Source organism: Mauremys mutica, chromosome 6 (assembly GCF_020497125.1).
Source record: "Mauremys mutica isolate MM-2020 ecotype Southern chromosome 6, ASM2049712v1, whole genome shotgun sequence".
Lineage (NCBI taxonomy): Eukaryota > Metazoa > Chordata > Testudines > Geoemydidae > Mauremys > Mauremys mutica.
Window position 1 is genome coordinate 34,983,761 of NC_059077.1, and position 14,895 is coordinate 34,998,655.

At 44.1% G+C, this 14,895-nt stretch overlaps 1 protein-coding gene across 1 annotated transcript; it reads right to left on the reverse strand.

Moving 5' to 3' along the window:
• Positions 1-804: 804 nt before the first annotated feature.
• Positions 805-7,644, reverse strand: PLK2 (polo like kinase 2). The gene is made up of 14 exons (XM_045021959.1): positions 7,391-7,644; positions 6,638-6,745; positions 6,378-6,494; positions 6,053-6,182; positions 5,703-5,790; positions 4,960-5,055; positions 4,503-4,701; positions 4,259-4,406; positions 3,651-3,748; positions 2,666-2,789; positions 2,158-2,398; positions 1,912-2,041; positions 1,705-1,815; positions 805-1,568 (listed from the first exon to the last, which is right to left on the reverse strand). Exons 1-14 carry the CDS (start codon positions 7,619-7,621, stop codon positions 1,377-1,379), a joined length of 2,013 nt encoding a protein of 670 aa, XP_044877894.1. The 5' UTR covers positions 7,622-7,644; the 3' UTR covers positions 805-1,376.
• Positions 7,645-14,895: the final 7,251 nt, after the last annotated feature.

Sequence of the window (14,895 nt, forward strand, 5' to 3'; positions counted from 1 at the left end):
GCACATTTGGCATGTATAAAATTTGTTTTGGTTAAAAATGTTCAATTAGCTGCATTGTTAATTTCGACAAGTTCAGCCAGAAGTTGGGTACTAAATTTATGTTAGAGTAGCTTCTTTCTCCCTACATCTTTGTTAGGCACTTAATCAGGTTTTATTTTAACTAGTCAGAAAATAGCCACTCAAGCATGATGGAAGAGAAACATGCCTAGTCATGTCTGAAAAGCTAAGTGATACACTAGAATCTCTCGTCTGTGTGTTTGAGTTTTCATGGAATAACTCAATCCTCCCTCCCCATACCAAGAGTTTTCATCCATGGTGAAAGATGGGACGTTTACACACAGTGAACTGACTTTAACAGCAATGTACAATTCCACTGAGTACCCTTCAGAGGAAGACTTGTTCTAATGAATGGCAAGAATTCATTTGAATTCCTGGCATGATGCCTCTTGAAGGCCTATCTCACTCTTGTTTTTACTACTAGTGTAGAAATAGAGCTAAGATCTGCACAATTTTGCAACTCCCAACAACTTCCAATTGTATCAGACTTCTGCCAAAAAGTGGCAGTAAAATTTACCTTTTGACAGAATATTGAAGCATATGATCATTTTCTCTATTTGGATGACCATCTTGCCCATTTCATGCTCAGTGTTATGGGTTTGTAGTTTTAAGCTTTTGAGCCAATTAAGGCTCAAGTAAGTGCATCATTTTTCAGAGCTAGTTTTAGGAAAGCAATCCAACAAGCTTGTTGTATTGGTGCAGAACAGAGGATCTTAAATTGCATATTAAAGAAATGGGTGGAGAGTGTTCAGTTTTTCCATTCTCTTTATTGCCAACAAATGTATATTTAAAATATCAAGGTCCAAAAAAAAGGTTGTGTAATAAATACTTGACTTTGGGCTGTAATAAATAAAAAATTATTAACAAGGAATGCACTTTGCCAGCCACAAGTGGCTAGTTCTTGAAAAATAAGGAAGAAGTTATGGCCATAGTTCACAGTTTTAAGCAGCCAAAACCTGCTCATTACAGCTATTCCACAACATGGAGCTCTTCCCTTCCCTCCCCTTCCAGATGCATATTCACAGCTTTAAGTCCTCCATTAGAACTGCTCTCTACAGAACTAGAAGTCACTCTGCTGAACTTCAGTCAAGCCTTTAAACATGTGCGAAGCAAGAAAGCTATATTCCAAAGAGCTCCTTGTCACACTGTTTCATTAGTCCAACAAAGTAGGATTACGTCTGTCTGGTCCCAGCCCAGCACACTACGTGTATAGTTTTCGTACCACCGCTCATCCATCATCAACATACTAGTCGCTCCACTGCCTCCACTGTAGATTTCACAGTGAAAAGAGTCCTTTTGGTTTAAGACGAGTCCATCTTTTAGTTACATCTTTGCAGCAACATGTTCAGTGCATATTCCATTCTGTGTTTTAGTTCCAATGAACATCCAGAAATCAGAAGTGTTGTCAGTCGAAATGTTGTTGATATCCTATCTTCATTGATGTAGGTAAGGAGATACTCCTCACTTTGATTGCAGATGATTATTTTTGTGTGATCATGATAAAAGTTCACCTGCAAAAAAGATAAGAATTATTATATATTTTCTCCTGTCAACCTTCAGATGCACGACTCTAAAGGAAAGTCACAAGTTCATCTGCGCAAGAGTATCAGGCACACATTCACTTAACACCATCCTAGAAGTATTTACCTGAAGTGTGCCATCATTGAAGAGCATCATTAATGCTTTGTCAGATTTTAGCCACTGTAAGAGGTAAAGCCTGGGTCTGCGAACATCAGTTACACTGGGCAGATCCCCTCCCTAGGGGGAAAAAAGAGCACAAAGCCACCATGTCAGCTTATGTTTACTGCAAGTTCATTGCCTTCAAATTCTGAAAGGCCACTGAGTTGTACTTACATCCATGAGGTTCTCCTCCATGTAGTGAGAGAAGTATTTTAGAACAGTTACTTGGCTAATGAATTGTTCAGGAGCATCTGTAGCTGGAAAGACCGAGCACTGGCCTAACTCAGCATAGTAGTGGACTGTTCTGCAGGACAAGGGAAAAAATAAACCCAACAATTACAGGTATGTTCAAGCATAAAATTTAAGGCAGACTCAACTTAGTTCTGAATTGTCAATTTCTAATCATTTGGAGGCATTTACTTTTTGTCTGGTAGGAGGCTCATGTGTGCTCCATTGTTGAAAAGAACACCCACAGTGTGGTCTGACAGCTGGTAACCAAAGCCGTATTTGTTCGAGTAGTCAACCCATTTTGTAACCCACTGGAAAGATGCTGTCAGCTGTTCTTTGGGAATACTATCTGCTTCTGGCATGTTCTCAAGACATCCTCGCAGTACCCTTGCAACTGTATCAGCAACACTTCCCATGGTACTGTCTTCCAAACCTGAAAAAGAAGTGCAGAACTGTTACATTATGCAGATAATTCAGGATTTGGAAACACACCCACCATCTACACCTTAGTCTAAATAAATCCAGTTTTGTCAGCCTCTTAAGGTTTAATTTTCAGAGTGGAGAATTGCAACCAACGTTTAGTTTTAGGAATTGGAAAAAATGTATTCTAAGACTTTTGTTTTATGCTTGTTTTTACTGTTTTGCATGTTATGATTTAACAGGAAAACCCCATCTTGAACTCCATTAATGTTGGACTTACATTCACTGCTACTGCTGCAGCTTCCTAGAGTTCCTCTAACTATCATTCGAATGGCGTCCCCAATCTGTTTGGTCTCTGCTAGAGTTCCAGGTTTGGCTGCTGTAATGTTAGGAGTCTGGGTCTCCTACAAGAAGAAATCATACATTTAAGAATCAATAAGGCAAGTCAAGGTTCACACAGAGAGCTTTTGTATAGCTCTCATATTAAAGACTAATCCTGGCAATGCCAATTGACAGCTAAATAATTTTAGGAGATCTGGTGTCTGCTTCTTAACAAATATGAAGGAACATTATCAGGACAATAACATGTAGTTTATTTATGCTGTTTATGTCTTGCATTTCACAATACCTGGACAATGTAGCAAAACTGATTACTCTCTACCTCTCATGAACCCACAAAATACTGCAGCATTTGGGTTGCACATACTGCATGTGAACATTAAAATCCCAATAATTTCATTGACAGTCTGTGAAGACTTACATTTTTACAATAACTAAGTCCTTATATTTGGAGTATTGGGAGAAATGCCTGGCAGCATCCCTTTAAAATTTGTGCAGAATGGTGCACAGATAAAGCTAGATTCTAGAAGGATAGAGTAATACATTCTGAAGACAGAGAGACTATACAACTAAATGGGCGTCAGGTTTGTATAATTTTTGGTGGTGCTCAAAACGGGTCCAAGCAGAGCTGTCCTGTCCCTATGAATGGCTCTGAAAATATACGCCCAAACAGTGGTGGAGCTGGGCCCACGTTCCTGAATATTGGTGGAGCACGGGCACCATGGGCCCATATAACTCGCTGCCTATGCTAAAGGCTACTACATACCAGAGTGGCAAAACATGCCTAAGCCCTCTTACAACAGTCACGACCATATAACTGCTAATCATTTAAGCGTGGTTAGGAAATATAAATCTCAGTGATGAATTCATGCCAAGGATCAGTTATTACTACCCCATCCCATTGTAGTTCATCAGTTTGACTGTACCTCATCTGTTCTGTGTCTGTGGGGCTGTTGAGTAATCGATGTCTTTTTCAAATCATGTCTAAGTTTGTAGATTTCTTCATCCTCTTTAGCTAGTCTATCTAGAATTAAAAAAGCCAAATATTAAACATCATATCTAAAAATGTTTTTAGAATACCGAATACCATAAATACCCCACAACAACATTAGCTACAAACAAGGATGGAATGTGTAAACAACTTAATTCGCTCTCTTCTTGCAATGCATTCTCTCCCACCTGTGGCATACTCCTGGCAATCATTACATAGAATGGCATTTCTACCTTGAGACTAAGTGTAGTTTAACAGAAACAGTAGGTTATGGCCCAATAAAAAGCTTGCTGGTCTACTATAAGAAACATTCCCTATGTAAATTGGGGATGTAGACTATGGGCTACATCTGCCTAAACCTAGTAGCATCCAGATCAATATGAATATGACAAGGACAAGACCGTTCAGTGATGTAAATTAACAGTTTACAGTATTATACTTGGGTAAATGCAAATGCTGTTTTTACATCTTGTAGATGTATCACTAGTTGACATTGTAAGTGTAAGCAAGCTACATACACATGTATAATTCGAATATACTTACAATGTGTATCAAAGTATCTTGCTTTTTCCTTTTTACCACCAAACAGAGCAGCAGCTGCCTTTTTGAAGAAATTCTTAGCTGGACTTGACAAGTGGAAGTCAGGAACAGTGTGACAACAGCTAGAAGAGAGTCGATCTGGTGTAAAGCCCTGTGGAAATGAAATGTAGAAGCCAATACTTAGAAGACTGTGATGTGCACTTAAAATAATGCAACATTCTGGACCAGAAAGCCACACAGTACAAACCTGTAAGAAAAAGTCATGTCGAATTATATCATCTAAACTGGGCCGGTCCTCAGGATTTTTTGACAACATACTAGCTATTAAGTGCTTTGCAGGTGCCAATAGAGATGATGGTAGAGTGTATCTTGCTTCCCTTATACATCTGTAGGTTTCTTTAAGGTTTGTAGTCTCAAATGGGGGTCTTCCTAACAGCATTGTGTACCTGTTTAAGAGGAATAAAAGAGGCTCTCAGTACTTGAGTAAATGCAAAAAACACTTCAAAATACAGGTTTTTTGTTTGTTTTTTTAAAGTCCCTTAAATTAGGAGCCCATTTCTTAGCAAGAAGGTTGCTTTGATAATTCATGTGTTATATTCGTAGGATAGGCAGACTTCAGGCATTGTGTTCACCCAGTCATTGCCTCTCCTTTGAACCTTAAGTATATTAACAAGACAGCTTTGAGTCTTTGAAGTGATACTTACATTACGCAACCTAAGGCCCATATGTCAGATTCACATCCATGTCCTTGTTTGTTGAGGACTTCTGGAGAGAGGTAATTTGGTGTGCCACAGATTGTTCTGCAAATCAAAGCGATCAGGACTCAGTATGAGATCAGGACTCGGTATATCAGGGGTTCTCAAACTGGGGGTTGGGACCCCTGAGGTGGTTACAAGGTTATTACATGGGGGTCGTGAGCTGTCAGCCTCCACCCCAAACCCCGCTTTCCCTCCAGCATTTATAATGGTGTTAAAAATATTAAAATGTGTTTTTAATTTATAAGGGGGGTTGCACTCAGAGGCTTGCTATGTGAAAGGGGTCACCAATACAAAAGTTTGAGAACCACTGTGGTATATCAACCCAGAGAAGAAATGTAGGGGTGTTTCCATAGGGTAGTTTACCCCTTCTATTACATTGGGGCAGGAATTTAGAAGCTCTCAAAAAACAGTGTGAATGTTTGCAATGTTACCAACATTCCTATTTACAGTCTTCAATATACAGGAAAAGCCCTACTAGGCACATCATTGCAACATTGAGTCACACATCCTGCCTCTGGCATTGGCCAGTATCTAAGTGTCCAGAGCAACAAGCCACCCAGCACATACTGCAGTGCTTTTACAGGAGGAAACGTTCGACCCCTGCAGCAGTTAGTTGATCTTTGTATTTCTCTATTTTTAAAGACCAGTTTGGATTAATGCTGTTCCTTAAACATTCTTGAGGCTCCTACCTCCTTCTGTGTTCCAGTGGTTCCAACCTTGCTGCCAAACCAAAGTCGCCTACTTTTAGTTCCATGGCCTCATTAATGAAGAAATTACCTAGACCCAAAAAAAAAAAAAAAAAAGTGAATCCCTTCCTTGCAAGATAGAGATGCATTAGCCATTAGTGCTGAGTCACACTAACAAAAGCCAGTAGATAGCCAAGCTTTTTTATGAATACTTAATGTCATTACTTAAGTGCTCCAGGTTTCCATTGTAGAAAAAGACTGAGGTGATTCTATCAATTGAGCCATCAGTCTGCTAAGTGCCCCGTTGCTGGAAGCAGTGCTTTTTGCAATCAATGAGGGGGAAAATGACTTACCTAGTTTAAGGTCTCTATGCAAGATTTCCTGTTCATGAAGATATTTTAGCCCGGACACTATCTGCCTGAGGTAGTATCGCACTTCTGGTTCCGTCAATACCTTCCTTGCTTTCAAGATGTGAGCCATAGACTGGAAAAAAAACCACAAAGAGGTGAATTCAAGTTCTCAAGTAGGTTTCAAATAAATAAAGTAGGTTTTTTAAATAAAAAGCAGGAGAAATGACCCCTAAAGAAGCCATGAGAAACACCTTTCACATATTATACATTTACATTAGTTGCAGATCCCAGGTAAGTGAATACGGGATTTCTCCCAGTTGATGCTCACCCTTCTACTGCAGTACTCCAGAAGAATGTAAATATTCTCTTTGTCCTCAAAGTAGTGGTAAAACTGTACAACATGCCTGTGATTAAGCATTCTGTGCAGCTCAATTTCTTTATCAATCTAAAGAACAAGACACAAGAAAAGCTTATTAGCCTTGCAACCTTGGCTGAGGAGACTGCTAACGCCAGCAGACATTTCTAAAGAGGGAAGGGTCATGCAGCACACAAAGAGATTTTTTAAACAAGAGTCACTCATGCACACACCTTTTCCCTTTGATGAGGTTTAGCTACTCTGCTGTGAGGAATGATTTTTGCAGCATAGACTTTGTTCGTTGTCAAATCTGTCATCTCATAACATTTGGCAAATCCACCCTAGAGAGATAGACCCAAAAAAAGCAATTAAGGATGGTATGAAAGAGGTTCCTCATTTAATCAGTCATCTGCTGGGTCTAATTACTCAAGAAGCTTGCAAGAGTAGGGGGTCGGTGTAATTGCCTCTGCGCTGGGCATTTCGGTAGCATACAGACCCCCATCTCACTGTGTGGAGGGAGAAGGGCGGCTCTCAAATCAAAGCCATTTTATAGCCATGACATGAGAAAAAACACAATTTTGGGGATGGAGGACGGGGAGATCCAGGGATAAGTGGTGGGGCAGAGGGGGCCAGTTTAACACAGCATACTTCAAACGCTCCCGTTTCCACAGACAAGGAGATCCGAGCCAGTTTTAGCCATTCACAGGGCATCACTTCCACCGCGCTGTGTGAGAGCGAGTCCGACACGGCAGCCAGCCACCCAGGCGGGCCTGCGGCTGCCAGGGGGGAATTCGCAGCATGCAGCAGGTGACCACGCGAAGTGACATGAAGGGAAAGGGGCGGGGCGGGACACTCCTGCCCGGCTCGAGGGAGGCCCCGCGGCCGGTGCGGGAAGGGAGCCGGGAGATGCCTGGCTGCTCCCCGCGGCGAGCCGCTGTCCGGAGCCCGGGGGGCGGAGGCTGCAGGCGCCGGCCCTGGCCCTTTACCTTGCCGAGCACCTTGCCGCGGCAGTAGCGCTTGCCCGTGCCGGGGTCGGTGATAATCCGGGAGACCTCGGGGGCAGCCTGCGAGTGGTGATGCTGCTGCGGCGGCTGCTCCTCCAGCGGCTTCTTGCGCCGGGCTTCCCCGCCGCAGGCTCTGCCCGGCCCCGGCTCGCCCCCCTTGGGGCCGCCGGTGCTGCCGCCCGGCTGGTGAGCGATAGTCCGCAGCAACTCCATCGCCAGCCGCTCGCCCGCCCGGCTTCGCCACTGCGCCGGGCGCCCGCCGGACTCGCCCCTTATAGCGCAGGCGGCGGCGGCGGCCCCGCCCCGAACCCCGCTGCCGTCACAAAGCGCCGCCTTCGAGCCCGCCCGCCCGCCGCTGTCGCCGTGCGCACGAGCCGCCCGCCCGGGAGCGCGAGTTCAAGGGGGAAATCCGCGCGGGTGTCACCAGCGGCCCCTGATCGCCGCCGCCCCCCGCCCCGGAGCGGGAGCCTGAAGAGCCCCGCCCCGCCCCGGCACTGGGGGCCCCTCCCTTACTCCGGCGCAGCTCCGCGGCGGTAAAGGGCCCCGATTCCGCCTCGCCGTTCCCCAGGCACCAGCTGCCCAGCGATGGAAAACCCACAGCCAAGCCGCTGACGCGGGACCTGGAGCCGGCGGGTGCAGGGCTGGGAGTGGAAATCGGCCATTTCCCAGGGGCACATCCCCTCCTCCCCGTAAGCTGCCGCATTATCCAGTTGTCCATCTCCTGCAGGGAAACTAGGCAGCAGTGGCACCACCAGTGTCCTTTGGCGGGGGGCGTCTCTCCCTGCCCCCAGGGGCGCAGGGAAAGAAGATGCACCCACCGGGATAGGTGTGCCCTTGGGCTGGCCTTGTTTTTCCTGTCTAATGTCTGTTGGCCTGAATAGATCGTGTGGGCAACACCCAGGGTGAGGGCACATGCCCTGGCTGCACCCCAACTTAACCAGATGGACCCATACCCATCACTCCGTCCCCACCTCATCCCACTGTTCCTCTTGAGGGAATGAATGGTGGGGCCCAGTAGTAAGGCTAGTGGAGCATGTGAAATACCTGTAATAAAATGCAAGGCTACTCAAAAAGCAGATTTTTCTTTGAACGTGACAACGACTCCAGTTTTATGAACATGTCACTATGGTGCATGCTTTTTTAAAAACAATGTCAGGCACTTTCCTAAGCAAAAAAAAAAGGGGGGGGAGGCCTAATTTTTAAAGTGAGGATCACTTTGACAGGCAAGAATTTGTATTTTCAGCGCAAAAATAGCCTTTTGATTGGAACTGTGAATACAATGAAATTTGATTGGGGAGGGGCACTGCACAAAAAGAAACAATGAACATTTTCAGGGACAATTCAACAAAACACATTTTGTGAAGTTCTAGGACCCACAACAAAGCCACATTTGTTGCCTTTGCACCATTTGATCAATATCTTTGGCTTCTGAAGCACTGCCCATCACTGATGCAACAAGTCTCTGAGCTAAGGATCTAGTCATTGCTAAGTGGATTAGTAACCTGCTGACATGGGAGAAGCCAGTTTCTCCTTTAGCAGTGCAGAGTAAAAGGAGACCAGGAGCGACATCTGGTGGAAAATAGCCAGCACAAAGGCGAGGCTGACAGATGAGACTAATGGTAACTAGGCTATCACAGCAGCCTTGCAAAAATCACCATCTGGGCCACAAAAATCTACTCTCCCACTCTGCACCTTGATGGAAATGATAAGGAAAAAACTTTCATTGTTTTGTTTGCCTCTATAACTATTTATCTGTGTATTCACTCTGGCAGAGGGGGTAAGTGAGATTTTTCAAGGAATTGGGAAGAGCATTCTGCAAAGTATCATAAAAACACACAGGTAATTTTGGGGGAAATTGACAACAAAACAAATATGAAAAAAGAATCACCTTTTATTAATCATATTTATTACTGTAGCGCCAAAGGGCCAGCCATGACTCAGGCTCCAATTGTGTTAGGTCAGTAGTTTTCAGCCTATGGTCCACAGACTTATGGGGGTCCACAGACTATGTCTAAGGAGTCCACGAAAGGTTGTTGTTACCATAGAATGATGGTTTCCAACCTGGGGTCCGCAGACTATATTTAACATTTCCAAAGGGGTCCAGATCTCCATTCAAAAAAGTGTAAGGGTCCTCAAATTTAAAAAGGTTTAAAACCAGTGTGTTAGGCACTGTACAAAAGCAAAGGGTATTTTTTTCCAGGCAGTGGCATTCTTATTAAGTGTACCAAATGCATCCCAATAGGTAAGTTAATTAACACTTGGAAGGCCTTTGACTACAAAAGATCATTTCAGTTAGCTGTTCTTCAGTTGCTATCCAAAAAACTGTTGTGCAGTGTTACACTGCATTATTAAGCAGCTGCCATATTCCACTCCAGTGGTGGCTGAGGGCTTGGCTACACTTACAAATTTGCAGCGCTGCAGCAGGGTGTGAAAACACACCCTCTGCAGCGCTGCAAATTGCGGCGCTACAAAGCGCCAGTGTAGTCAAAGCCCCAGCGCTGGGAGCCGCGCTCCCAGCGCTGTCCGTTATTCCCCACAGGGAAGTGGAGTACGGACAGCGCTGGGAGAGCTTTCTCCCAGCGCTGGCGCTTTGATTACACTTAGCGCTTCAAAGCGCTGCCGCGGCAGCGCTTTGAAATGCAAGTGTAGCCAAAGCCTGAGTTTCAGTCATAGCTGGAGTGATCTAATCAAATCTAGGTATGTGGATTAGAAACCGACTTTCTAGATCTTTGGAAAGTATCAGAGGGGTAGCCGTATTAGTCTGGATCTGTGCCAGCAATGCCCCTCTGCTATGTACATCGGCCAGACTGGACAATCCCTGCGTAAAAGGATAAATGGACACAAGTCAGATATTAGGAATGGCAATATAAAAAAAGTGTAGCAGAACACTTCAACCTCCCTGGACACACAATAGCAGATTTAAAGGTAGCCATCCTCCAGCAAAAAAACTTCAGGACCAGACTTCAAAGAGAAACTGCTAAGCTTCAGTTCATTTGCAAATTTGACACCATCAGCTCAGGATTAAACAAAGACTGTGAATGGCTAGCCAACTACAAAAGCAGTTTCTCCTCCCTTGGTGTTCACACCTCAACTGGAAGAGGGACTTATCCTCCCTGATTGAACTAACTTCGTTATCTCTAGACTGATTCTTGCCTGAATATTTATACCTGCCTCTGGAAATTTCCACTACAGGCATCTCACGAACTGGGTATTCACCCACGAAAGTTTATTCTCCAATACATCTGTTAGTCTATAAGGTGCCACAGGACTCTTTGTCGCTTTTTATAGATCTTTGGATAGGCTATATAGGTGTGTGACTAGTGTGGAAGCCAATTAATAATTAACAAGGATTTGAAGAGATCTTAATGAATGTTAGTTAGTTAGCATGCGTTAGGCTAGCTGTGACCCTAATGACGTGAGATTTGTAGAAGCAAGATAATGTAAGACAGAGTGAACTGTGTGAAAGTTATTACGACCTTGCAATATGCAGTCTTGCTTTTTTTCTAGTAGTGAGACAAATAAGATAGCAAAGAGGCTTATGTATAAACAAATGCAAATGTTTTTTTTACTGTCTCCATGATTGCTAGAAATTGTCTGTAACAAAGGTATAAAGGCTTGATGTAATTGTTTACCAGTTGAGAGACCTGTCCGGGACTGGGGTGACCCTGTGTCCTGTGGCACTCTCTCCCTCCATTGTAATTACTGGAGAAATAATAAAGTATTTGATTTTGCTGCACCCAAACAAAAAGCGAGAACTGAGTTTTTCTCCGACACTATATATTAATTTCTCAGGACTTTGGCTTGGCAAATTGGAAAATACGGGAGAGGCACACTTTAAATATTGAAATGAATAAATAAAGTGTGTTATGTTTCATCACTGGGATGAAGCATGATCCATGTAAAATGTTATTTCCTCAATTGATCACACCTTTTTTTGTTGTTGTTTGGTTTTTTACAATTTGAGGGTATTTTCTCTCTTTACTGGTGACTGATCTAGTCAATCATGTAAACTACAACAGCAGTTTCCAGAGCATATAAGTATATAAGTGGTTTATGTGTCAAGTTCTTGAGCATCTCCATTTCACATCTATGTTGAGGGCACATAGCAACAAAATATTTGTTTCCTGATGCTCCACCACGTGGATAATAGAAAAAATGCAACGAAAAAACATTTAAGGATCCATATATATGTGCTGTTCTATGAAGAGTTATTGGTTTTATGTCAAATATTTTTATTTGAGCATATAGGTTATATATACATTCTAGTAAAATGAAGTATCAGAGGGGTAGCTGTGTTAGTCTGGATCTGCAAAAGCAGCAAAGAGTCCTGTGGTACCTATAGACTAACAGACGTATTGGAGCATAAGCTTTCGTGGGTGAATACCCACTTCATCGAATGGATGAAGTCAGCGTTATTTAGCTGTTAGACCAGCAGTCAAAGAGTTCGGAGAGTTGGGCTCTCAGTTCTTATGAGTTCTATAGATGGGGTGTGTGACCTTAAGCACGTTACTTAGATCTGTCAGGAGCTCAGTTCCCCAGGCAGTTTCCATTAGAACTCAAACGTTTTAATTGTCCATCTGATTCTGGAAGTGGGAATTATTATCTAAAGAACAAATTATTCCCCCAAAAACTTTGTAAACTGCTTGGATCGCCTCTGGTGAAAGGTACTATACAAATGTAAAATATTGTAGATCACAGCCCTCCGCTGGACAGAATCAGCACTACTCACTCTAATGAATTTATTTTACAAAATCATAGGCTCTATCCCTGACAGCTAATGGAAACTCATCAGATTGACATTAATGGGACTTAAGTGCATGCTTAAAATTAAGTACTTAAGCGCTTTACTGAATAGATACTTGTGCTTAGCTGAAGCAATGTCTTGAAGCAGAACGATCTGAGTTCTGCCCCACTGTTTCCATGGGGTTCTGAAGTGACAACTGTGAAGCCCCAGATAGTAGGCATTTGTTACAGTATTCATTGTGAATATTTCTTTGGCACAGAGGGCAGTGGGCAGATGCACTAGCCTGACCATAAGGTGCCAAGCTTATGTTTAGATTTAGTGACAAGTGAAAGACATCAGTTTTCATAATGTTCAAACCTCAAAAGGTTATGAGTAAGGATACGATTTTGTCACAGTTATGTTTAGTAAAAGTCACAGACAGGTTGCAGGCAATAAACAGAAATTCACAGAAGCCTCCAACCTGTGACTTTTACTAAAAATAATGAGGTGGTTAATGGGGGGACAACTGAACCCCAAGCCCCATGGGGGGAGTGATAGCCCCAGCATCCCCACAGCAGCTGACAGTTCCAGGGCTCCTGCCACCCTCGGTAGCTGAGAGTTCCGTGGACCCTGCCACCCATGGTGGTTCAGAGCTCAGGGATCCCTGTGCCCACAGCTGCAGGACCCTCACCACCTGTAGCGGCTGAGAGCTCCAGGGTCAGAGACTCAGAACTCTGGGCCCCTGCCGCCTGCAGCATCTGACTGCTCCGGGGTCCCCGTCGCCCACAGGTGGCTGACATCTCCGGGGCCTCCTCCGGCTGTCAACTCCAGTCCTGCCGCCCCAGGGCATGAGGCTGAAGCTGAAGTGGAAAATGTCACAGAGATCCCTAAGAGTTGTGGAATCTGTGACCTCCATGACAAAATCTTATCCTTAGTTATGAGATTTCCTCTGGAGAAGCGCCCCCAAATTTGAATGTGTTTCAGAAACCACTGAGGTCCTCTTTTTCTCTCCTTCCTGCCTCTGACCTTTCTCCTTCCATTCTTCCAGATCCAGCTCCTTATGTTACCTCCCTTTTTTCCATGAGCCCTCAGCAGCTCAACTCCCACTCCCTAATCCCCAACAGCTCTATGGACACCAACTTTCTCGACCTCTTGGGTCTCTAGCCTACTGCCTAACTCCTCAGCTTCTTCCCCCTGATCAGCAGATATTCTTCCTGCAGCAATATTCTAATTGGCTGGGTTCCCAGTATCAGTCAGGGCCTCAGTGATGTCTCAGGCCTGATGCTCTCTTTGCCATGCTCTGGCTGGCTACTGAATTCAGCTATTACCTGGTGTAGGGCTTCTTGTGGTCAAAGGTACCTCCTCTGATCCTAGGTAAGATTAGGAATTTTAGTAAATTAGAGTTTCTCCCATCTGTTGAGACACTGAGATGGATTTAATCAAAATTAGGAGGCAGTTTAATATCATGGAAAAGAAAGGAAGATACTTATCTGAACTTTTAAAAACCTTTATGCATTCAGTTCATTTGAATTTGGGGTTGAAGTAGGGACCATACATCCCGTTTTGCCCGGGACAGTCACTTTTTAAGCCCTGTCCCAGCCATCCTGACTTTTTTGGCAAAACTGGGCATTTGTCCCATTTGCTCTTGCCAACTGATGATCAGTTGGCAAGAGCAAACGGGACAAATGCAGTTTTGCACCAAAAAAAAAAAAATAGGGCGCAAGCCGTAGAGGGACACAGAAGAACATGTTGGGCAGGGGTGGTGAGTGCCAGCCCCATGCGGGAGGGAGCTCTTGAGAGAGCGGCTCGAGCCAGGCTGGCCCTGTGCAGGTGGATGGCAGGAGGTCTCAGGCCAGCCCCAAACATGCAGGGGAGAGGAGGGCCTCCAACCAACCCTGCGTGGATGGGCAGCTGGGGGCGGTCGGTCTGGCCCCATGTGCCAAGAGAAGGGGGATCTTAGGCCAGCCCCGTAGGGTGTCCTATTTTCCCTTTGGAAAAATATAGTCACCGTAGGCTGAATTTTGGGGCATTTCTTATTTTATCTAAACTGGTTTGCTATGCTCCTATGTTTATGTGCTTGTGACACTCTGTACCTCAAAGTAGCAACCTGGAACCCCCATATTCACCACTGTCATATCATTATGATATGTTCTGTACAAAGTATGCATTGTGAGGTATCATTTTAAAAGCCTTGATCTGTTGAACATTAATATCCTGTTGGATTGTATGTGATATCATTGTACGTGAAGTTATGGAGTATTTGTACATGTGTTACTGAAATATGTTCTGAGGTTAGAAACACCCACAGCCAGCCTTTCAGTTGTAACAAAGGAGTAGCCATCACTTGCCAGAGGGTCATTAATGGCTCATCAACACACAATTCATTATCCCTTCTCAGAGAAGGCACATATGCCATGGGGGCAAGTTAACCCACAGCACAGCAAGGGTCTTTCTAGCAGCTAGAAGAAAGTATGAGAGAGAGACAGTGACATCATCACTTGGCCTCTCCTCTCCTCCCTCCACTCCCCCATCTCAACACCTGGGAGAATGTCTGCAAAAAAAAGACTTTGAACTGGGGAAGTTTGGTCTCAGGTTGGAAAGTGGTTTACTCTGTGTATTGAAGCACTGTAACCATCTGTTAGAGTGAGACATTGCTTGATTCAAATCTTGCTTAGTCTGTTTAAGTTAGAATTCAGGCTGCGTTTCTATTTTTGTTTCTTAGGTAACCAACTTTGATCTCTATGGCTACTACTTATAATCACTT